Consider the following 27202-nt stretch of genomic DNA (forward strand, 5'->3'; position numbering starts at 1 on the left):
AATTTGAAGTTGATGCTAACAATAACCCAGATATATTAAACCAAGTTTAGTTTTTTTTTGCAATAATAACCATTAAATCAAACAATTTAGACGAATAATAACCATCTGAAATCTGATTATATTGACGCTAATCAATTACTGACAATTTGCAATTGACAATTCTAATTTTTAGTTTGGCTCTAAACCTAAACTGCAGAGTATAGACTATAGACCATCGAGCTATAGACAGAGTATAGCGACATCTTAAGATTTGTATCGGTACTACAAATGACATTTAGTTTAGTTTGACCTTGAGCTACCTGCGTGAAATGTCTAGTTATTAGTGGTCTGTGATCCAGATCAGACAGCATATTGTCTCACACTCCAAAATAATTTTAAATATAAAATATTTCTGTTATAATTTTGAAAAATTATTTGGATATAAAGATGAGTTTACCGTGAGTTTAATAAAACACGCGAATAAATTAATTGCATCTAATGTACATTGCAACAAAGTTTAATTTATGAGTAGAAAATAACTAAGATAAGTTGCAGTTTGTTTTGTAATATGATGACCCAATTAGTAAAATTACCTTATATGATATTCACTTACCATTATTTAAATCCATTATTCTTTTTATTTTGTTTAAAAATTTAAATTTTAATTTTAATATTAAAGCACAGCTGTAAATCAATATCAACAGATCCTCGTGGCACTCCTAGTGAAAATGGCTCCGGCGCAACTCGAACTTAAAATGGTACACAAACACGTTCCAAGAGGGTTAAGTTCCGGTAATCGATTCTGAATCGAAATAAAACCATTTAAGTTCGATTCTGCGCATTAAAACAGTCCAATCGATTTCGTAACGGTTCATGGGATCGTACAAATGTGGCGTCTTGGAACGAACCTTTTGACAACGTTGAAGTGACGTCACGATACTATCAAGAGAAGCGAGCAACAATATCGCCAGCCATAAGCACGTTTAGTTGTTTGACAGAGATAAACGTGTTTTGTATGATGCGGCTATAATATTTACGTGCTCGAAAATAATTTGTAAGTAACTTATTTTTATAATTAATTTATTGATTTTTTTATTAATTAGTGACCGGTCCTCTTATATATATATATATATATATATATATATATATATATATATATATATATATATATATATATATATATATATATATATATTGATACGATTGGGGTTTATAGAAAATAATTAATAAGTTATATACTAGAGAATTTTATAAAAATATATTTATGTGAGGGCATTTTTAAGAAATTAGCATATAATAATTGTAAAAAGTTGTATTTTAGTAAATATAATGTGGTAGATATATTTAAGTGAGCCATGTGACTAGACAACCAACTATACATACTCTCCAAGTGACATTTTAGGAAATAATTGGAAATATAAAGTGGGGTTATAATAATAATGTTAGTTTAAAATGTTTAATTTATATATATTTAATGATTTAAATGTTTATTCTGATCTGAAAAGCCTAAATGTCAACAAAATTATCAATAGAACATTAACGAATTCTCCAGAATGCAGAATTTGACCTTTGTTTATGTTGGAACATTCTGGAATAATGATTATGTCGGTGGATCGAACAGACACTTTTTTCGAGAACATCCATATAGAAGAAATAGAACTAAATCGAACATGATCTCTTACCAGATGGTTCTGGAACATCCAAAAAGATATAAATACCCGGGATTTGGATTCAAGATGGCAGTTTTAAGTCAGTAAGTCAGGCAGTTTAGTAAGAAAGTAGGTCCAGTCCATTCAGTTAGTCAATCAGTTACAAATAGTCCAATTGTGATATAGTGAGTTAAATGAAGATTAAAAATTATGCATATATTTTAATGCACATTCATAATTATACACAAATAATTATTGAAGATTAAAAAAGTATATTAGAAGAATATTGGATGGATATTGGAAGAAATTAAAATTATATTATGATTGGATATTAGTATAAATCAACTTATAATAATTGGATATTGGTATATTGAAAAGAAGAATAAAGATAAATGCTGTTTTGCTGGTTTGCTTGGTGGTTTATAAATGCTGGTGAAGAAAAATATATCTTAAATTGGTAGAAGCTGATAATTGGAAAAAGTAATTTCACAAAAACAAGGATAACCGAAGTACGAAGACATTCAGTGGTGATTAGAATTTATATAGTGGAAAACAGTTCATTTAGGCATTCAGTGAAAGAAAGGTACAAAATTTTGTTAATATAATTTAGTTAGTGTCATAACAATTTCAATTTTGAAGATAGTTTGTTTAAATTTTACATTGTCTATAGAATTTAATTAGTTTTATAAGAATATCAATTTAAAGATAGTTTATTTTAAATTTACATTGGCTAGGTTAGATATATATGTGTGTTTCGTAATAGTTATAATAAAGATAATTTAAAAAAGTACTTACAAACTAATTCTTTGAGAACTGCGATAAAAACCCTATATTATTAAAAATACTCATTGCTCATCATTCACAAACAACACATCATAACAATATATATATATATATATATATATATATATATATATATATATATATATATATGTATTAAGAGGATATTGTTTAAAAATAATTTATAAGTTATATACTAGATAATATTAGATATAAAAAGTATTTGGTTATTTTAATAAGTTATATACTAGGGAATATTATAAAAATTATTTATATGAGGGCATTCTTAATAAATTAGCATATAATAAGTGTAAAATTTTTTTTTTAATAATTATGATATATTTAAGTGAGCCATGTGCATAGGCAGCCAAATATACTCTGAAAGTGACATTTAAGTGATGGTTGCGAATGTAGAAGTGGGGTTATTTATTGGTTTGAGATGTTTAGTTTACATATAGTTACGGATTTGAAATAGTATAGTTTATTGATTTAGGTTGTTTAATTTACATATAAGTTTATATTCTGATCTGAAAAGCCTAAATGTCAATAAAATTCTCGATAGAAAAGTAAAGAATTCTCTAGAACACAGAATTTAACCTTTGTTTACGGTAGAACCTTCGCGAATGATTATGTCTGTGAAATGGACATAATCGAAAATATACTTTTTTTATTGGAAAGTATATTAGAAGAATATTGGTTGGAGATTGGAACAAATTAAAAATAATATTATGATTGGAGATTAGTAAAAATGAAATTATAATAGTTATATGGTGATTGGATATTGGTGTATTAAAAGGAAGAATAATTTAAATGCTATTAAGAAGAAAAATATTTTAAATTGGTGGAAGCTGATAATTGGAAAAAGTAATTTCACAAAAACAAGGATAACCGAAGCTGAGAACGAAGACATTGAGTGGTGATTAAAATCTATATAGTGGAGAACAGTTTCATTTAGGCATTCAGTGACAGAAAGGTACAAAATTTTGTTAATATAATTTAGTTAGTATCATAACAATTTCAATTTTAAAAATAGTTTGTTTAAAATTTACATTGTCTATATAGTTTAATTAGTTTCATAAGAATTTCAATTGAAAGATAGTTTATTTTAAATTTACATTGGCTATGTTAAATATATATGTGTGTTTCATAATAGATATAATAAAGATAATTTCAAAAAGTGCTTACAAACTAATTCTTTGAGAACCGCGATAAAAACCCTATATATATATATATATATATATATATATATATATATATATATATATATATATATTATTAAAAAACACTCATTGCTCATTAAAACGTCATTCACAAATAATACATCATCACAATTTGGCGCCCACCGCGGTGGCTCTCTATTTAAAAGAATTAGTTTGGGAAGATAAGTGCTCTCATATAATTAAATTAATTTTCATTAGAAAGAAAACAATCATAGATTTTATTTTTAATTATATTTAAACAAGTAAAGTCTCAAAATGTCTCAAGGAAAAAAAGGTACAAGAAGCAAAAAGAATGAAGAAGATGTGGAAGTAGAAATACAACCTCTACAAGAGGAGATTTTAGTTCAAGTTCCACAAGATACTGCAGAAATGAATCCAGAAAGAGAGGAAAATGTCAATATGGCAGCTTTGATATCATTAATGATGCAGATGAACAAGACAATGGAAGAGAATTCAAAACAAATCAAAGAAGACATGAAAAAAATGGAAGAGAATTCAAAAGAAATCAAAGAAGACATGAAAAAAATGGAACAGAAATTGGAAGAGAATTATAGAAAATTAGAAAAAGAAAATAGAATATAATAATAAAATTGTAAAACAAATAGAAAAACAAATGGATAAAAAACTTGAAGCTGCAGAGAAAAAAGTAGCAAATGAAATAAAAAATATACGGAATGACTACAAGAAAAGGATAGAAAATGAAAGGACAGAAGTAAATAGAATTATTCAAGATAATAAGATAGATATGGAACAGAAAATAGAGTTGCAGAAATGTAACCTAGAAGTAAAAATTAACGAAGACAGGAGAAATACAGAAGAAAAATTAGACGATATACAACAAAATATCCAAATAAATAGTAATCAAATAAGAAATGTGGAACAGAGAATAGATGATATTTCACAAATGAGAGACATAGGGAGACCTTATTTAAATTTAACAAATGAGACTGGGATTAAATTCTCTGGTAATATAAAAAATCTGCTAGAGTATACATAAATAGTTTAAAACATAAATTAAGATTAGTGAATAATATTAATGATATTGAAGATTATATAAGAATGACACTAATTGATAATGCGGCAACTTGGTTTGCCAGTATTGAAAATGATTTGGATAATTTTCAAACATTTGAAAATAAATTTTTAAATTATTCTTGGGGTGAATTAGAGCAAGCTAAATTTAGGGAACTTCTAGATTTTGGAAAGTAGGTATAATCACAATTTTGAGATCAAATATGGTAGATTGTGCATTGAAACTGATAACGGTTGCAAAATATTTGGAACCACCACTTAGACAGGATGAAACAGTCTTAAATGTATCTAGACATTTTGATGCTGATGTTGTGCAAACAGTAACTGTACAAAATATTCAAACAATAGAGAGTTTTATTAATTTTATTCAAAGAATACAAAGAGCTAATATGACTAGTAATAACAGAAAAAACAATAATAACTTTCAATATAATAAGAATAATTATCAACAATATAGACAATCATACAATAATACAAAATATGGTGATAATTTACAAAATTTTAATAATAATAACAATAATTAAAATACACAGAATCTTAATAACAATACTAGTTATAATAGACAACATCTTAATAACAATACTAATAATATTAGACAAGATTTTAACAAAAGAAGAAATCGACCTAATTACAACAGACAGGTAAATTGTGTACGAAGGAATAGAAGCTGCGAAGACAGGGAACGAAACAGTACAAGGCAAGAAAATGTGAGTAGAAGTCATAGTAGGGAAAGACATAGGACATTAGATCCAAGTGGTCAGACACAATCCGGCAATTCGAACAATCAAAATTTTGTTCAGTAAACTTTCTGAATTACAAGTTGGGCCATTGCTATTATGAAAAACTTCTGAATTTATTTCTTTAGATGAAGATAAAATTATTGAATCTATTAATTTAATTTATATAAATGCTATGGCCAAAAATATCATGATTAAGGTTATGATAGATACTGGTTCAGAAAGTACTTTAGTCTCGGAGAATTTTATTTTTAATACACTAAAACTATCAGATATAATAAAGATTCCAAAAATTAAAATTGTTGGTGCAAATAATAAGAAGTTGGGTGAAATTATTAAACTAGCCAATTTTAAAATTAATATTCTTAATAAAGAAATTAATATGCAAGGATTTATTGTCAAGGATTTATGTGTTGATATATTAATGGGAAATGCTGAATTGGAAAAAAAGAAAGTAAAGATAGATTTTGAAGAAAAAATGGTAACTTTGGAAGGGCAAATAAATAAATTTATGCAGAAAGATGAGGTGGAAGAAGGAATAAGAGTTGATAGGATATTATTAAAAGAAAATAATGATGTTTATGAAGAAGAAATGTATTATGATGATAGGGAAATGTCCCAAAAGAATGTAAAGAATAATTGTAGTGAATAATTAAGGAATGGAAATTTTAAGCAGATGGATGCCTACGAGGTGGAGTGCGTAAAATTGGAAGCAAGGAATAATGAGTACATAATGAAGAATAATTTTATTTGTAAAGAAGAAGATATAATAAAAGTTTTAAATTGCCCTGAAGAATATAAATCAATAGTCATTTCCATATTGCAGCAACACAAGGGACTTGTCAATAAAGAAAATAGAATTGCACAAAATTATGTCCATAGTATAAAAGTTAAAGAAGAAAAAGATTTTAAAACAAAATCATACCCAATACCATATAAATACAAAGAAGAAGTAAACAAAACAATTAATAATATGTTAGAAGATGGAATACTAGGAAGAACTACAAGAATGTCATTTTTCACTAAAATCGATTTACAGCATAGTTTCTGGTTAATACCTCTAGAAAGAAAAAGTAGACAGTATACAGGATTTCAGATAGATGGAGTAGTATATCAATTCAAAGTAGTACCATTTGGAGTTCAATCATCTTGCAGTGCTCTATGTAGATGTCTTCATGATATTCTGGATCAATATGAACATTTTGTAATTCACTTCATTGATGATATATTATTTACTTACTTACTTACTTAGTCCTAAGCCTTTCTACCGTTAGGTGTAAGGCTGGTGGGGTTAAGATTTGCACTGTTGTCTCCATGCTATCCGGTCTTGTGTTAGATTTCGTGCACTTTCCCATGTCAATCCTTTCTTCTCAACTTCTTTTCTGATTTCGTCTACCCACCTAACTCTTGGTCTTCCTCGTTTGTTTTTCCCTTGCATTCTCGTTTCAAACACTCGTTTTGTTAATCTTTCATTCGACATTCTACACACGTGCCCGAACCATCTTAGTTGCCCCTCTACTATTTTTTCGTTTATTGGTTCTAGTTTTAGGTTTTGTCTGATTGTTTCGTTTCGTATTTTGTCTGTCCTCTTTCTGTTTGCTATTTTCCTCAGGAACCTCATTTCCATAGCATTGACTCGAGATTTTTGTCTTCCTGTCAATGTCCATGACTCGCTATTATAGATGATTGTAGGTCTAACTACTGATTTAACGACTGCCGTTTTTACCTTCTCCGGTATTTCTTTTTTCCCCAAAAATGTTGTTTTCATAGTGTTAAATAAGCTTCCTGTTCGTCCCATTCTCTCATTTATTTCCATGTCTTGTTTACCGTTTGATTCAATTATTGCTCCTAGGTATTTAAAATGTTCCACTTGTTCTAGTTGTTTTCCGTTTAATTGTATTACGTGTGTCTTTCTCTTATTTGAAATTATCATTGTTTTTGTTTTCTCTGTATTTATTTTCATATTTATGTTTGACAGTTCTTCTTCTAGGATTTCAAGGTTGTTCTGTAGGTCTTCTCTGTTTTCTGCTATCAAAACCATGTCGTCTGCAAATAGAAGCTCTGATAGTTGAGTCTGTTTCATTTGCCAGTATCCTAATGTTAGTTTTCTCATTCTTCTCTTGGCTTTCTTTATTGCTTCATCCAGTACCACTGAGAACAGCAGTGGGCTCAACACGCATCCCTGTTTGACGCCTTGACTTGTAGTAAATTCTTCGGATTCCTCGTTGTTGGTTCTCACCGTATTTGTATTATTATTGTACATATCCTTTATTACATCAATTGTTATCCTGTCAACTCCTCTTTCCTTTAATGTCCTCCATACGTCCTTTCTTTGTATTCTGTCAAACGCCTTTTCCAGATCAATAAAGCATATATGTATTTCTCTATTTTTATTGATTACTTTCTCACTTATTTGTCTTATTGTGAATATGTGGTCTTGCGTGCTTCTGTCCTTCCTGAATCCACATTGTGTATCTTCCATAGTTGGTTCTATTTGGGTTTTTATTCTTGTTTCTATTATTCTTGCGAATACCTTCCCAGGAATACTTGATATAGTAATACCTCGGTAATTATTACAGTTTCTCTTGTCGCCCTTTTTGTGTATTGGTAGTATAATGTCTTTCTTCCAGTCCTGTGGTATTTCTGCTCTCTTTATGATATCATTCATTAGTTCTTTCATGCTGTCCACTCCCTCTATTCCCATGAATTTTATCATTTCCGGGGTGATATCATCCTTGCCTGGTGCTTTGCCCAATTTAACTCTTTCAATTGCCTTTTCTAGTTCCTCTGTTGTTATGGGTTCTACTTTTTGTTCTTCATTAATTTCTTGTATCTCCACTATGTTGTCTACGTCTGTATGAGTTAGTTCTTTGAAATGTTCTCTCCATCTTTCCATTATTTGGTTTTCTTCTGTTATTACCTTTCCATTCTTGTCTTTTATATTCGGCATCATGTGTTCTTTCTTTTGTCTGAGCTGTTTTAATGCGCCATAGAAGAGTTTTTGGTTTTCTCTATAATTATTTGTCATTTTTAGTCCAAACTTTTCCCATGACCTTTCTTTTTCTGCTTTCACAGCTATTTTAACCTCTTTTCTTTTTTCTTTATATGCCTCATAATCTTCAGGGCGCTTTGTACTTAGATATCTCTTCCATTTTTCTTTTTTGTTCTTTACTTTCCTTCGTATTTCGTCCGTCCACCATTCAGTTCTCCTCATGCTATTATTTGCTATTTTTGTCTTCCCGCAAGTTTCCCGCATTATTACTAGATGATGATCACTGCCAATCTCAGAGCCTCTTTTGACTTTCGTGTCTTGTACTCTTTTCCATTTGTTGCTACTTACCAAAAAGTAATCTATGATTGATTTTTCATTTCTACTTTCTTGTACTCTCGTGTATTTGTGCACTTTTTTATATTTAAATTTTGTATTTGTTATAACAAGTTTATTCTCCATACATATTTCTATTATTCTTTCACCATTTTTGTTTAGTATTTCTTCTCCTTCTTTTCCCATGTATTCCTCAATTCCATTGTTATTATTTCCGACTCTACCGTTTAGATTTCCCATTACAATTATATTTTCTTCCCCATTGTCAATTTGCATTTGGAGCTCCTCGAAAAATTTATCCTTCTCTTCCTTTTTTGCATCTTCATTTACTCCGTAGGCTGTTATTATTGTCCATATTTCCTCGTCTATCAGTTTCATTTTCAGCGATAATATTCTCTGGTTAACATATGTTTCTTCTATAACGTATTGTAGTCTATTCGGTGCAATTATTATCCCTACGCCTTCTTTTGCTCTCTCCTTTGCATCAGCTCCTACCCAAAATAACCAATATCCTTTGTGTATTTTCTTAAAACCTCTTTCTTTCATTTTCGTTTCCGTTATTCCTAATATTTCTATTTTTTGTCTGATCATTTCTTCTACAAGTTCTACCTCTTTTCCATTGATGCTTCTTACGTTCCATGTTCCCATTTTTATCTCTCCTTTTTTCTGCGGTATATATTTCATCTTCTTTCTATTCTCATCCTTGTTTACCTTTGCATCGTGCTTTTTCCTATCGTTATTCCTATTCGTCGCCCTGGTCGTCATTGTCAGATCCTTTCCGTTGCTTTGGTCATTATCAATGTTCCTCTTGTGGGTGTAGTTTTTTAGTTTTTTGGATGTTTTTCCAGTTCCTTTTTTATTTTGTTCCATCTCCATTCTTCTTGGTTTACTAACACCTTGTTGTAACCAATTTTGACGTCTTTGCCTTTCTCTTTTTCGTTTTTTGCAAAATTTCTTAGGTGTTTCTGCTTTTCTTTCTCTTCTATAGTCAAGTCATCATTGATGAATACTTTCTCTCCTACAACGTTTTTTAGTTTATATTTTTTTGCCACAATCTCGTGTTTTTCCTCTTCATTTCTTAGTTTTATTACGCATGTATTCTCGCCTATTTTTTTTACTGTTGTAGGTGTAATATCAATTTGAAGATGTTTATTAAAAAGTCCTTTTATTCTTTCTTTAAGGCTGCTTGGTTCATTTGTATCCATTTTTAGACCATTTATTACAATGTTGTTTTTTCTTCTATTTTTTTCGATTATTTCGACTGCTTTTTTCATTTCTTGTAACTCTCTCCTTATTTCTGAATTCTCTTTTCTTATATCCTGATTTTCTTTTTTTAATTGTTCGTTTTCTACTGTCAGTTTTAGTAGAGCTTCGTTTGTTTTGTTTTGTTGGTCTTTAATTTCTCTTATTTCAGTTTTTATTTCTTTCTGTTCTTGCTTCATATCTTTTTGAGTTGTGTTCATTTCTTTCATCATTATTAATAACTGGTCTAATTTCTCAGATTCAGTTGTTTGGCGTTTTGTAGGAGTTCTTGGTGTTTTTTTGCTGTTTACAAAAAAATCTATATTTTCTCCTTTTCTTTTTCTTCCTTCATCTGTAGAGTATTCGTCGCTGTCCATTCTTGCAATATTTTCCTTGGCCTTTTCTTGTTATTTCGCTGTTTATCTCCTTCCCTGTCCTACACCGCGAAAAGAGTCGTCGACCAGTCAACCCGTCGAATCTCCGACCCTTATCGGTGTTTATATGTGGGTCACTTCTACCGAGTTACTTTTCGTTGTAAGTCCCGTTTTCCGAGTTTTCTTACAGCCGAAAATTAAAACGATATTTATTCACCAACGCCACTTTGCCGTCGATTTTAGTGTGTGGACACTTTTGTTGTAGCGCACCGTAATTACTGTTTGGCACAAAAAAAATACAATATAAAAAGTTAATATGTTAAAGTTGATAATACTAAAACTTTTAGTTTAACTTTAAACAATAATTTTAAACTTTTCTCTTAATTATATGAATTGAATTATATTTCTGGACCGCCTTTGTCTCCAACTCTTCTTTGCATCTATATGTATAGCGTCTGCCAGATTTTTAATTTAAATATAAAGTGTACATACCCAAATTCACAATTTTTCCGAGAGAGCACTTTTAAACCTACTTGCTTGTAACAGGTGACCACACACTCCTTGGTCTAATATATGATGATATATTAATTTTTTCTAAAACGGCTGAAGATCATGACAAACACCTAAAAATTATTATCAACAGATTAGACAAAGTTGGACTAAAAATAAATCAAGAAAAATGTACATTTTTTCAAAAAGAAGTAATATATCTAGGTTATATTACACACAATTAGTAGGACAGTTACTATGAGGTCAGTCGGTCGGCCAGACAGTTACTATGAAGTCAGTGTAAGGTCAGACAGTTAGTTAGTAAGAAGACAGACACAGTTAGTTACATTTAGTGAAGTCAGTTCTTCAGTAAGTTCAAGATTAATCAGTCAGAATTAGGAAGAAAGTATTAAGTATGCAATAATCAGTGATTCAGTATTAAAATTTGATAGTATTGGAAAGTATATTAGAAGAATATTGGTTGGAGATTGGAACAAATTAAAAATGATATTATGATTGGAGATTAGTAGAAATGAAATTATAATAGTTATATGGTGATTGGATATTGGTGTATTAAAAGGAAGAATAAATATAAATGCTATTAAGAAGAAAAATATTTTAAATTGGTGGAAGCTGATAATTGGAAAAAGTAATTTCACAAAAACAAGGATAACCGAAGCTGAGAACGAAGACATTGAGTGGTGATTAAAATCTATATAGTGGAAAACAGTTTTATTTAGGCATTCAGTGACAGAAAGGTAGAAAATTTTGTAATATAATTTAGTTAGTGTCATAACAATTTCAATTTTAAAGATAGTTTGTTTAAAATTTACATTGTCTATATAGTTTAATTAGTTTCATAAGAATTTCAATTTAGAGATATTTACATTGGCCATGTTAAATATATATGTGTGTTTCATAATAGATATAATAAAGATAATTTCAAAAAGTGCTTACAAACTAATTCTTTGAGAACAGCGATAAAAACCCTAGATATATATATATATATATATATATATATATATATATATATATATATATATATATATATATATATATATATATATATATATATATATATATATATATATATTATTAAAAAACACTCATTGCTCATTAAAACATCATTCACAAATAACACAATATATATATATATATATATATATATATATATATATATATATATTGAATTTGAAATTTCCGCGGGAGCTATATGTGGTTTCAGTTGTTTTCCGGGTTTGACTCCGCGTTAAATATTTTTGGTTTTTAGAAAAACCATTGTTTTGACGACGTTTCGGCAAGGTCACACTTGCCATTGTCAAGTCAGATTCTGTTTCGTCTTGATGTTACAGGCGAACTGATTTCTCGGTCGCTGCACGCTGAGTTTAAATATCTTGTTGCGCTTCTTGTCATTGGTCCTGTGCGCAGAGTGGGCGTGGTCTTCTTCGCTATTTTAATTTTTACGTTTTTCTGCAGAATTGTTTTCCACGTATTTGGGAGTCTTTGGGCATCATCTCTGGTGTTTAAATTTTTCGGATGTTTTTCGATCTCTATGGCTTCTCTGATTACACGTTTGGCCTTATTTTCGATGTTGGCTAGCATTGTTGTTCCATTTAAGTCTATTTTATGTCCTGTGTTTATGACATGTTGTGCTAGGGATGAAGTTTTTTCTTTTCTTTCGATGGCGTTTCGATGTTCTTCGCGTCTAACCTGTATCCTTCGATTTGTTTGTCCGATGTACGATTTATCGCAGTCTTCACACGGGATCCTGTATACGCCTTGATTTTCTAATGCAACTTTTGTTTTTGCTGATGGTAATATGGTTGCTATTTTTCTGTCGGTGTTAAAAATAGTTTCTATTTTGTTTTTTCTTAGAACTCTGCTGATTTTGTCTGTCGTACCCTTTATATAGGGCAGGATAGTTTTACCGACTGGTTTTTCTTCTTTTTCTGGATCTTTGCTGTTGTTTCGGGATTTATGTGCTTTTTCAATCATGAACATGGAGAAACCATTTTTTCTTAGACTTGTTTTGACTTTGTGCATTTCTTCATTCTTATGGTCCTCATCTGCCAGTTTCTCAGATCTTGTTATTAAGGTTTTTATTACCGAATTTAATTGTGCAGGATGATGGTGTGAGTCTGCGTGTAAGTACCTGTCAGTATGGGTTGGTTTTCGGTATACTGTATGTCCTATGCTTCCATCTTCTTTCTTAATAACTAACACATCTAGGAATGGAAGTTGTTGGTTATTCTCCCGTTCCATGGTAAACTGTATTTTTGGATGGATATTGTTAATGTGTTGTAGAAATTTATTAAGTTTCTCTTCTCCGTGCGTCCAGATAATAAATGTGTCGTCAACATACCTAAGCCACAGTTTGGGTTTATGCTCTGCTGTTTCTATTGCTTTTGATTCCATATCTTGCATAAAAAGGTTGGCTATTACGGGGGACAGTGGTGAACCCATCGGTGCTCCTTCGACTTGTTTGTACCTCTGGTCCTTGTAGATGAAGTAGGTGTTGTTTAAGCAATGCCTCGTTAAGTTTAGTGTATCCTGTGGTATTGGATATTTTCTATGTATAATTTCTAATGTTTCTTCTACTGGGACATTGGTGAATAATGAGATTACATCAAAGCTCACTAATAAGTGTTCAGGTTCCAGAATAACGTCCTTGATACGGTCGATAAAGTGGCTTGCGTTCTTGACGTAAGAATCCGCTTCCTCCGCATATGGTTGTAGCTGGTCAGCCAGAAATTTTGCCAGTGATTGTAACGGTGATCCAATAGAGCTGACTATTGGTCGTAATGGTAGCTCTGCCTTATGTACTTTAGGTAAACCGTACAGTTTTGGACATCTTGACGACTTTTCTCGTGGAATAAGCTGGAACTGTTGTTCTTTCTTGATGTTTGACGCTTGTATTTTGGCTTTCGTTGTTTTCTCCAGATACGTTGTTGGGTCTGTTGCGATTTTTTGATATGCACTATCGTTTAGAATGTTTTTTATTTTTGTGTCGTAGTCTTCAATGTTCATTATGACAGTAGCGTTACCCTTGTCAGCTGGAAGAACGATAATGTCTTTGTTTTGTTGTATATTCTTCAAGGCTTTCTTTTCTTCGTAAGTTAGATTCTTTTTCGGAGGCTTGGCTGTTCTTAATATTTGTGATACGTCTTGTCTAATAATCTCGGCTGTTTCTGATGGTAATTTAGTGATAGTCGTTTCCACTTCGCTAATGATGTTTTCGATGGGAATACGTGTCGGTGCAATAGCAAAATTAAACCCTTTGGAAAGGACACTATTTGTAGCTTCATCCAAAGTAAGATTTGAGAAATTGTAGACTAAATTACTGGATTCTGTTGTTGGTAGTTCCTTATTCTTTGGTCGTTGTTGTAGTATCAATTTCTCAAACTTTTTGATTTGTTTTTTCTTGGTGAGATCAGCATCTGTCTCCGATCGAAAGTTTGTGAGTTTGTCGAAGATGTTCCACATAATCGGATGTACTTTGTTACTTAGTGTGAGATATAGCTTTAGCAACTCTGAATTTACTTTATCGATGTCTCGTCTGGAATCTTGAATTGCTTCTCTAGTAAGTGCTAGACTTGCCCTTTTTAAAATATTCTTAGTTTTATGGTTGTTTTTGTGGAAACTTAACTTCATACAAGTGGGTATTATGGCTTCATCGCGGCAGCGTTCTAAAAAGGTTAGGTTACAAAGTAACTTACCTCGCTTTGACCGTAGTTTTTCATATCGTCTAAGGTCTCGTAGAATTTCCTCCCCGTAGAGGTTAATTATATTGAATTTGAAATTTCCGCGGGAGCTATATGTGGTTTCAGTTGTTTTCCGGGTTTGACTCCGCGTTAAATATTTTTGGTTTTTAGAAAAACCATTGTTTTGACGACGTTTCGGCAAGGTCACACTTGCCATTGTCAAGTCAGATTCTGTTTCGTCTTGATGTTACAGGCGAACTGATTTCTCGGTCGCTGCACGCTGAGTTTAAATATCTTGTTGCGCTTCTTGTCATTGGTCCTGTGCGCAGAGTGGGCGTGGTCTTCTTCGCTATTTTAATTTTTACGTTTTTCTGCAGAATTGTTTTCCACGTATTTGGGAGTCTTTGGGCATCATCTCTGGTGTTTAAATTTTTTTCGGATGTTTTTCGATCTCTATGGCTTCTCTGATTACACGTTTGGCCTTATTTTCGATGTTGGCTAGCATTGTTGTTCCATTTAAGTCTATTTTATGTCCTGTGTTTATGACATGTTGTGCTAGGGATGAAGTTTTTTCTTTTCTTTCGATGGCGTTTCGATGTTCTTCGCGTCTAACCTGTATCCTTCGATTTGTTTGTCCGATGTACGATTTATCGCAGTCTTCACACGGGATCCTGTATACGCCTTGATTTTCTAATGCAACTTTTGTTTTTGCTGATGGTAATATGGTTGCTATTTTTCTGTCGGTGTTAAAAATAGTTCAAATTCAATATAATTAACCTCTACGGGGAGGAAATTCTACGAGACCTTAGACGATATGAAAAACTACGGTCAAAGCGAGGTAAGTTACTTTGTAACCTAACCTTTTTAGAACGCTGCCGCGATGAAGCCATAATACCCACTTGTATGAAGTTAAGTTTCCACAAAAACAACCATAAAACTAAGAATATTTTAAAAAGGGCAAGTCTAGCACTTACTAGAGAAGCAATTCAAGATTCCAGACGAGACATCGATAAAGTAAATTCAGAGTTGCTAAAGCTATATCTCACACTAAGTAACAAAGTACATCCGATTATGTGGAACATCTTCGACAAACTCACAAACTTTCGATCGGAGACAGATGCTGATCTCACCAAGAAAAAACAAATCAAAAAGTTTGAGAAATTGATACTACAACAACGACCAAAGAATAAGGAACTACCAACAACAGAATCCAGTAATTTAGTCTACAATTTCTCAAATCTTACTTTGGATGAAGCTACAAATAGTGTCCTTTCCAAAGGGTTTAATTTTGCTATTGCACCGACACGTATTCCCATCGAAAACATCATTAGCGAAGTGGAAACGACTATCACTAAATTACCATCAGAAACAGCCGAGATTATTAGACAAGACGTATCACAAATATTAAGAACAGCCAAGCCTCCGAAAAAGAATCTAACTTACGAAGAAAAGAAAGCCTTGAAGAATATACAACAAAACAAAGACATTATCGTTCTTCCAGCTGACAAGGGTAACGCTACTGTCATAATGAACATTGAAGACTACGACACAAAAATAAAAAACATTCTAAACGATAGTGCATATCAAAAAATCGCAACAGACCCAACAACGTATCTGGAGAAAACAACGAAAGCCAAAATACAAGCGTCAAACATCAAGAAAGAACAACAGTTCCAGCTTATTCCACGAGAAAAGTCGTCAAGATGTCCAAAACTGTACGGTTTACCTAAAGTACATAAGGCAGAGCTACCATTACGACCAATAGTCAGCTCTATTGGATCACCGTTACAATCACTGGCAAAATTTCTGGCTGACCAGCTACAACCATATGCGGAGGAAGCGGATTCTTACGTCAAGAACGCAAGCCACTTTATCGACCGTATCAAGGACGTTATTCTGGAACCTGAACACTTATTAGTGAGCTTTGATGTAATCTCATTATTCACCAATGTCCCAGTAGAAGAAACATTAGAAATTATACATAGAAAATATCCAATACCACAGGATACACTAAACTTAACGAGGCATTGCTTAAACAACACCTACTTCATCTACAAGGACCAGAGGTACAAACAAGTCGAAGGAGCACCGATGGGTTCACCACTGTCCCCCGTAATAGCCAACCTTTTTATGCAAGATATGGAATCAAAAGCAATAGAAACAGCAGAGCATAAACCCAAACTGTGGCTTAGGTATGTTGACGACACATTTATTATCTGGACGCACGGAGAAGAGAAACTTAATAAATTTCTACAACACATTAACAATATCCATCCAAAAATACAGTTTACCATGGAACGGGAGAATAACCAACAACTTCCATTCCTAGATGTGTTAGTTATTAAGAAAGAAGATGGAAGCATAGGACATACAGTATACCGAAAACCAACCCATACTGACAGGTACTTACACGCAGACTCACACCATCATCCTGCACAATTAAATTCGGTAATAAAAACCTTAATAACAAGATCTGAGAAACTGGCAGATGAGGACCATAAGAATGAAGAAATGCACAAAGTCAAAACAAGTCTAAGAAAAAATGGTTTCTCCATGTTCATGATTGAAAAAGCACATAAATCCCGAAACAACAGCAAAGATCCAGAAAAAGAAGAAAAACCAGTCGGTAAAACTATCCTGCCCTATATAAAGGGTACGACAGACAAAATCAGCAGAGTTCTAAGAAAAAACAAAATAGAAACTATTTTTAACACCGACAGAAAAATAGCAACCATATTACCATCAGCAAAAACAAAAGTTGCATTAGAAAATCAAGGCGTATACAGGATCCCGTGTGAAGACTGCGATAAATCGTACATCGGACAAACAAATCGAAGGATACAGGTTAGACGCGAAGAACATCGAAACGCCATCGAAAGAAAAGAAAAAACTTCATCCCTAGCACAACATGTCATAAACACAGGACATAAAATAGACTTAAATGGAACAACAATGCTAGCCAACATCGAAAATAAGGCCAAACGTGTAATCAGAGAAGCCATAGAGATCGAAAAACATCCGAAAAATTTAAACACCAGAGATGATGCCCAAAGACTCCCAAATACGTGGAAAACAATTCTGCAGAAAAACGTAAAAATTAAAATAGCGAAGAAGACCACGCCCACTCTGCGCACAGGACCAATGACAAGAAGCGCAACAAGATATTTAAACTCAGCGTGCAGCGACCGAGAAATCAGTTCGCCTGTAACATCAAGACGAAACAGAATCTGACTTGACAATGGCAAGTGTGACCTTGCCGAAACGTCGTCAAAACAATGGTTTTTCTAAAAACCAAAAATATTTAACGCGGAGTCAAACCCGGAAAACAACTGAAACCACATATATATATATATATATATATATATATATATATATATATATATATATATATATATATATACATCCCACTATCGTTTTAAGCTCTTTTCACGTTGCAGTCATTTAGCATCACCAAGAAATGCTATCATTTTCTATTTATAAGTCGTGTATGTTCGTTTAGTGCACCTTTGTAGGCTTGGCACCGTTGTCGGTTTTTCAGTAATCCGATTTTTTTATAAATTAAATTTTTTACATCAAACCATCATTTTAACATTGGGAGGTAAAATTACTGTATTTGGTATCATTTTAAAGCCAATAGATGTTGCCAGTGTTAATACTTAAATAATATTTGAAAACATAAAAATATCGATCGGTTTTGGGTCAAGTTCAAATGAAGACATTGAAACTACCTGCCGACCGGCTGGGGTCAACCAACTAGTTTTTTTATATCAACGTTCAGTTGTTATATTTATTCAATTTAGATATTTTTTCCCAGAGAGTTGTGTAGAGGAATATTTTACATATTTCAATTTCCAAGCAGTTTAATCGGCTATCAGTGAATAGTTTAAGATAAATATTAGATTTTTATGGGATTAGGTCAAAAATATTGGTTGTGATTGGGATGAGAATCACATTTTTAATTATTTAATGTTTAACATTTTGATTTCAATTCAGGAAATCGTTCTCAAAAAACGTTTTTTGTACAAAATGTATATACACATTTTTACATAATTTGTACAATAAACAAGGTTAAATATTGGAAATCGTATCGTTAAATATTAGTTAATTAAAAATGTAATTTTTATCTCAATATCGACCAATAATTGTGGCATAATCACATAAAAAAATAATATTTGACTTTGACCATGCCATAAGAAAGTAGTTAACGGAACCTCGCTAAATAGTTTTAAAAAATCTTACAGAAATTTAAATTCTAAATAGTATGAGGGGTAGCCGACGACAAATTCGTAAAGACGTACAGTTCATTTTGCTTTGTTTTTTTAAACAATCTTAAAAGGCAAAAAAAAATTTTGCTTATAAAACGTTTTGTATAAATTCTAAAGAAAAATAATTTAAATAAAAGTTTTAGACCATAAAAAGTTTTCTATGTAGAGAAATACCAAATTTAAATACACAAATAATTGAGATAATTCCAACAAACCATAAACTCTAAGATATTATATGTTTGTAGTAATTTATAAATGTTAATAACTTTGTTTTTTGACTAACAACAGATAATATAGCTACTTGAAATCATGGCAATTGATGAGTTATTAAAGTGTGCTAAATATCAAGCAGATCAAAAAATATTTTACAATTTATTCAATTTGTTTATCACAGAAAGCGAATATTTAAATAACTGTACTTGTCCAAACTCGTATGACTCTATAAGTATTTTGTAACTTGCAATCGATTCTTTGCGCTTTCAGTTTTAGGGTATATTAAAAAAACTTTTAACATATTATTAAATTTTTTATTAAAAACTAGTTTGAATAAGGGACTTTTTAGTTTTTAGACCACTTAACGTTTTTTTAGTTTCTTTGACAAGTGAGGATTCGGTTATTTCTTCATATGGGCTATGAACAATTGTCTAGTCAAGTCAACACTATTATAGTTACCTATACTTTTCCAGTAGTCATGCAGACGGTTCATTTTAATCGTCCCCATATGGAACATAAGCTCGAGAAAAGTCTTAAATTCTGTTTGTGTTGTCTCTTTCAAAAACGCAATCCTCGATTTTTCTGAACGACTTTGTGCAAGTGTTTTGTCAGTCACTTCCACCATTCATTTAATCCACATCGTCCTCGCCCGATGCTTCTAACAATGATTATAATTCAGCAGTGGTCAATCTACGTTTATGTTCACATCTACCTTTTTTAGATGTCGAAGGCATATTATTTACATCCATTTCTTTATAAATACTATAACTCACTTTTACGGAGGTAATTAACAATAAAAACGTTCTACTGGAAACTATCAACTTACGACTTCCAATACTATAAGGCCACTTGAGCCACAATATGTTTTTACTCAATAATAGTTCCTGTATAAGTAAAATTGTTTTTTAATGTGCTTCATTGAAGCACACTAGATATATTTCAGTTTTGCCATCACATTCTTCAGAGTATGTTTTAACTTTTTTAACTTTTCTATCGGCCTTTCTACTAGTCATGCTTCTTCTTAAAACTTTGTAACATCTTGTACACTTTCTTCTCTTTGTATTATCTACATCGCTTTGCCTTAGATGGTATTTTTGGGTGTAACTGGTCATGAGGGTTACAACATTTCTTTATTTGTAAATGCCTTCGCGAACTCCAGTTTGAACTCAAGGATAGGTTGTCGCTTTTTTTACGTTTTCTATTATTTAGCAACTAAGCATTGACTACTGCGGTATTTAATATTAATTCCATTGCCACTTTCCGGTACCACTTCAGAATTTTGCGTATTGGGCTTTGGTAAGAAGCCACTTGATCACTAAAATCAACACTCTTTTTCACCAAGTTATAATCGAGAATAATTTGTGGTTTTAGTACTTGTGTATAATTTTTCTTTTTATTTGATTAAACCAAGATACAACTATTATGTTTAAATGTTGCAAGGATTAAAACTGGTCTTTTGTCGACCCATTTTATCACTCGTAAAATCAATAATGGGGTTAAATTTCATCGAGAGTAACTGGTTGCAACTTTTTTAATCGAGATTTTAGTTTTACATGTTTTTAGAGTAAAACATCTGCACATGAATAATTCGTTTCTTGAACAATGATTTCAATTCATCGATCAATATTCTAAAATAAGGTGTTATTACGTCGTCCAGAATATTATAAACTGGTTCTCTTTCATAAAGCATTGGAAATATGGTTTACACTCTATATTTAGAAAAATCTTTTGCTGCAACTCTTGTTCGACCTAAACTAAATTAATACACAAAACAAATTAATCTATTTTTTTTATAGAAATGCAGATTCCTGTCGGATTTTTATCAGTGCGGCATGAGTCACTGGTGTCTCATATATCCGGACCTCTTATCGCATTACAAACATAATTCTTAATTAGCAGTGCGGTACAAGATACATTTATGTCGTATAATCTGAAAGCCGTAATAAGACCATAAGACCGTATGTTATAAATAAATATATTCCTAAAAGAATTATCTTGAAACATGAAATAAATACACTAAAAAAGTGCAATTTTAAGTGTTATTTAAAAAATGGTATGTCATTCACGACGGGCGTACAGTTAAAAACAAAAGTTTTCAGTGTTCTGTTGCTTGATTATTATTATCTGGTATTCTGAAAATGTTGACATTTTTTCCTGGTCTGATCTTCCTCAACTAACGTCATCTTTCTTAATTTGTGGGTTGTGTTGTTCAGGTCTCTTTAAGTGTTTTTGCTGGTATCCATACTGAATGATCTTCTTTAGACAATGTACTAATGTAGTATTCAAATGTGGCATTGCGTGCGTCATGTAGCGCTGATCTTAATTGTCTGATTAGTCGATTATATTTGTGTTCGTCATTAAGATTTCGGCTTCTTGGTCATCTAACTCTTGCTCTTCATTTTTCGACTATTAGTTGTATAATATAATTTGGAGTGTTACTTGTGTTTTCTTGATTTGGAATTGTTAATCGTGTAGCTCCATATGAAATAGTAAAAGATGAAAACGGCAGCATATTCATGCATAAAAAAAGGAAACGCGATAAAGATATCTGAAACAACTGTTTTGAGGGTACTATAAAGAGGAAGTAGAATTAGCTATGAAACAGCTTAAATGGGGAAAAGAAGTAAGCTTAGACCAAATACCAGCAGGAATTATTCAACTGGGGAAAAAATTAAACGGATAACAATATTCATTCCATTTACAGAAAAGAGGGTGACCCGCAAAAATTTTAAGAACTTTTTTAATAGCCTCCAGTCAACAATTTCCTAATCATGTTTAAAAAACGTACGGAATGCACTGTATATACTAACCCAAACCGTCAACATACTTGTTGTTGCAGTTATGTATTACGATCAACTTAAAGGTTATGCACGACTCCCCTTGCATAGGTACACAGGCATGCACCCGTGCGGGAGAAAAAAGATTTGTCATAACGTTACATTATGTCACATTTTAACGTTGAATATTTTATGGTCCCCTTTGGATTATAAAACGAATGATCGACTTTTTCTCGCACAAATCCCGCCTATGTAACTTTACAAAGCGAGTCGTTTGCTGGGTATTAAAGAAACGTCTATGGCCATCATATAATTTGACGCTATTTCACGTTCTACGACGCATTCCACGTTTGACACACTGTCTTGTTTAGTTTTCTGTCATTTTATTTGTTAAATCCTATCTCATTCTCGTCACAGCGTCAAGGAGCAGTAAATGTGTGCAGTGAACGGGAGGAATATGTTTAACAGTGAACGTTGGAGATTTTTCGAGTCTTTCATATTTTCTTCTTTGAGTGCCTCTCCTATCGGAGATTGGATATCATTAGGGCGATTCTAATTTTATTTACTGCTGTTTTGAATAATTCACTCATCACTAACTCATCAGGTGGCCAAAGTGTTTAAGTTTTCTCTTTTTTATATTCAGTATAACTTCTGGATCGTTATGTATTCTACGTATTACCCCTTCATTTGTAATTTTATCCACTCAACTTATTTTTAGTATACGGCAGTAGCACCACATCTCAAAGCTTTCAAGATTTGTAACATTCTTTTGTTTAAGAGTCCATGCCTCAACACCGTAAAGCTAAGTACTGAATACATACTAAGTAGTTAACTAAAAGTGGACGTATGCAAAGAGATGTATGACGTAATCGTATGGTATTCGCTAAATCCTGTCACGTAATATGCCACATACCTCTGTGCGTAAATTCGTTTTATTGCTGCCAGTTTAAGGTGTTATTAGATGCAGCCATGTTGAATTTCTCTCTACTATCGTATTATCTTCGTTAAATCCTATCATTTTAGGCTCCATATATCCTGATTAGACCTATAGGACCCGAGATACGCAACTAAGGCTCTTTTGACATAACATATATAGGAGCAAAGATATATACCTAAGGTCCTTGTGACGTGTTGATGTATTTGATTTCTACGTCGTAGTATTCTATTGGTTAAATGTTACCATTTGAGGTACTGTACGTCACGATTGGACTAATAGGACCGCAGATACATAACTAAGGCCCTTTTGATAAGCTGATGTATTTTATTTTTCTATCTTATTGTATTCTACTACTACTAAGGATTTAAACAGTTTTCACTGTCTTCCTTCACTCAACCGTTTTCTCCAATTTTCCCTGTCATTCCAGTCTCCATCTCGCAGGGTTCTTTTCTCCATAGCCTCGTCGATTTCATCTCTGAATGACCTTCGGGGTCTTCCTCTCTTTCTTCTTTCAATCGGGCTCCATTCTGTGATTTTGTTTATCTAGCGTCCTCTGTCCGCTCTTCTGACGTGGCCGTACCAGGATAGTCTCTTCTCCTCTATATAGTCGATTATGTCTGATTGCACTCCCATTCTCCGCTTAATCTCTGCGTTTTCAATTCTGTCTCTTTTTGTAAGTCTACAGCTTCTCCTCAGGAACTCCATTTCTACTGCTCTTATTCTACCTCTATTTCTCTTGTTTATTGTCCAGTTTTCGGACCCATATGTCAGGATACTTCTTGTCAGGGTGTTATATATTCTCTTTTTTGTCTTTATCGTAATGTTCTTATCCCACAACACTGAGTTTAGTTGTCTTATACAGTTTCTTGTTTGTCTCAGTCTGTTGTTTATATCTTCTTCTGTTGTTCCCTGGTTCGATATTATGGTTCCTAAATACTTGAATTTATCTGTTCCATTTATTTGTCTTCCCTCGTCTATCTCTAGGTTTCTCATATCCTTGTTTTCTGTTGTTAGGTATTCGGTTTTCTCTAAGTTTATTTCCATTCCGTTGTTTTTATATTCTTCTTCTAGTTTTCTGAGCATAAAGCTGAGATCTTCTTCATCTTGTGCGATGACTACTTGATCGTCGGCAAAACTTAAGGTGTATAGGTATTCGTCTCTTACTGGTATGCCCATTCCTTCGCACTTTCTCCTCCATGGTTTGAGTGTCTTTTCCAAGAATATTTTAAACAGGGTAGGGGACGTAGCACAGCCTTGTAGAAGTCCTTTTGTCGTCTTAAATGGATTGTAGGCTTTATTTCCACATTTAATAGCTACTTTGTTTTCTTTGTATAGTGCTTTAACTGCTTTTATTAGTGTTTGTCGGATTCCGAGATCATTCATTGCTTCCCATAATTTGACTCTAGGTATTGAGTCATATGCTTTCTTTAGATCAACAAAGGCCAGATGGACCGGTCTACCTTTTGCCATTTTCTTCTCTATCAGTTGTTCTAATGTGTACTACTGTGTAATTCGATTGGTTAAATCCTATCATTTGAGGTACTGTACGTCACGATTGGGCTAATAAAAACGAAGATACGTAACTAAGGCCCTTTTAATATTTTGCTGTATTTGATTTCTATCTCATTGTATTCTATTAGTTAAATTCTATCATTTGAGGTATCGTACTAAATACTAAATTACTAAGTACTAAATTCTGAACTAAATATATATAATATTTTCACTGTACCATAATTTTAGACTCAAACATTTTCTGGAATAAACTTGTATAACTCAGTAAGGGATAAAAAGAGAAAGCGGATATTTTAAAATATCAACACGGTATCAACACTCTAATCAATGAGATGGTTAAAATTCTTGTAACAAGTACAGGAAAAAAGTTATTAAGGTCTTGTAAAGTAGCGTGGATATACAGATGCTACTTTGCAAGACGATGCTAAATTGATGGTAAAAGCATAATGTATCGATACGAAAATGATAGTATGATATATATATATATATATATATATATATATATATATATATATATATATATATATATATATATGTATATATATATATATATATATATATATATATAGATATATATATATATATATATATATATAGATATATATATATATATATATATATATATATATATATATATCTATATATATATATATATATATATCTATATATATATATATATATATATATATATATATATATATATATATAGATATTTATATATATATATATATATATATATATATATATATATATATATATATATATATATATATATATATATATATATATATATAATGTGTAACAATGTGCACTCGTAAGTGAATGGGATATTTTCGGTCAATTTGGAGATAAAAAAAGAAAAGAGTTGTGCTACTTTCTCTTTTTATTGAATACGTTTCGCCCACTGTTCAATGGGCATCATCAGTTCATCTAAAAGAATGGTATTAGCGATACATCTAATATAAAAAACAATTAAGTAAACGATCTTACCTTTAAAAGATCTGTAGCATTAAGATATTATTATGGTGAAGACACATCAAATATTAATTTACTAAATAAATCAGCAACAACACAGAATGCCGGAAGATTCCCAATTTAAGTAATTTTATATTAATTTGTTTTATAATTTAACTTTTGAAAACATTGATTAAAATCTATCAAAAAAATGTAATTGTCAATTTTGAAATGTTATATTAACAACGGCAAGGCTAGGGATCTTGACTGTCATGATCATATCATGCAAAATAAAGTATTTGAAAGTTCGAATGTCAGAACTGACAATCAGATGGTGAGATTGAAGGAAAAGTTTTGTAGATGCCAACATAAATGTTATGATATAATAAAAGAAGTTGAAGAAGAAACCAATTATTTAAAAGTAGAATACGGAAGAATCAATTTTGTAGTATTAGTGCATGGTAAATTTGGCTTAAGTTGCTGATATCAGTTCTCTTATTTAATGCATTAGGTTGTTTCAAAATATAACACATCTCCATAAACTGTCTCTTATTAAGGTTACGTTCTCTACAGAGAATTCTAACATCATCAAAATTCACAGTATGTTTGGTGTTGATTGCATGTTCTGCAAGGGCACAAGTATGTTTAGAAAGTTTAATGTCACTACGATGTGAAGTAAGGCGTCCTTTAAGGGAACGGCCAGTTTGACCAATATAACATGCATCACATTCAGAACAGGGTATGTGATAGACTACATTCACTTGTTCCAAAAAGGAAAGAGGTGTTTTAATTTTAGAAAACAAGTTCCTGACAGTCTTAGAATTATTGATAGCAATCTTAACCGGGATATTGTTCTGTTTGTACAATTTAATATGCTTTTCAGTAACATATGGGAAATAGGGTAGTGAAGAGTAATGGGTGGTGGAAGTTGCAATGTTAGGAGAAAGTAGAGTATTGTTGTTCATAATATTATTAGAAATCATTCTAAGTTGATCGCCATTAGGTAAATCATCAATAGAAGACCCAAAACTTGTTGAAAAAAGGTATTTATTTATGAGAGATGTAGGGTAAGAATTGTCAGATAGTATACTTCTGAGTAACAAAAGAGAATCCCTTTTGTTATCAGGATGTGTTAACCTATGTAGCCTACAGCTGAGTGCTTTTATAAGATTTATATTGTATTTGAAAGGATGGCAAGAATGATAGTTAAGGAACCTATTACTAGCCATAGGTTTCCTGTACCAACTTTTAGTTAGTGTATTGTCATTATTTTTAAAGACACGCATGTCTAAGAAAGGAATACTATTGTTAGAAGGATCCTCAAGTTCATAAGTAAACTGTAAGTGAGCATCAAAATCATTAAAAATCGATAAGGTAGACTCTACTTTGTCAATGGGTAAGACTAACAAAAGGTCATCAACATACCGTTTAACAAAAGGGATATGGAAATCTATAAGACCCAAACATTCAGATATCAAGTCATCAAGGACAAAGTTAACAAGGATGGAAGATATGGATGAACCCATTGGTGTACCAAAAATTTGTAAGTAATATTTATCATTGAAAACCAAAAAATTAGTGTCAAACCCTAATTGCAAAAGCTCTGCAAATACGTCCCAGGAAACGGGGGAGTTTGGTTGGATAGTGTTCCAATGATTCCTTAAAGAAGTAAGAACACTTCTTGGGCGGTATTACCTCCAGTGAGCGATATTAAACATTAATTTATACATTTTTAATTTAGGATAAAGAATGCCAAAGGCAACGGTGAATTCTCGGAAAAAGGCAACTTGGAGTGCAGAACAACTTCAGGAAGCTATAAATGCAGTAAGAAACGGAAAGGGAAAAAGGCAAAGTGCAAGAGAGTTTGGTAATATAGGATTTCTATTTTTTAATCCATTTTCTAATGTTCTTTTTTCAGGTATCCCATATTCTACATTAAAAGATAGACTAAATGCCAACAATGCTTGTACAGCACAACTAGGTCGTAATCCTATATTTTCCAGTGAACAAGAATAG

General features: G+C 31.9%; 1 protein-coding gene across 1 annotated transcript; it reads left to right on the forward strand.

Moving 5' to 3' along the window:
• The first annotated feature begins 707 nt into the window (after nucleotides 1-707).
• On the forward strand, nucleotides 708-27202 carry LOC140444467 (uncharacterized). Its single transcript, XM_072536223.1, has 4 exons — nucleotides 708-771; nucleotides 15397-15946; nucleotides 26928-27010; nucleotides 27105-27202. Exons 1-4 carry the CDS (start codon nucleotides 708-710, stop codon nucleotides 27200-27202), a joined length of 795 nt encoding a protein of 264 aa, XP_072392324.1.

The sequence above is a fragment of the Diabrotica undecimpunctata genome, chromosome 6 (assembly GCF_040954645.1).
Source record: "Diabrotica undecimpunctata isolate CICGRU chromosome 6, icDiaUnde3, whole genome shotgun sequence".
Taxonomy (NCBI): domain Eukaryota; kingdom Metazoa; phylum Arthropoda; class Insecta; order Coleoptera; family Chrysomelidae; genus Diabrotica; species Diabrotica undecimpunctata.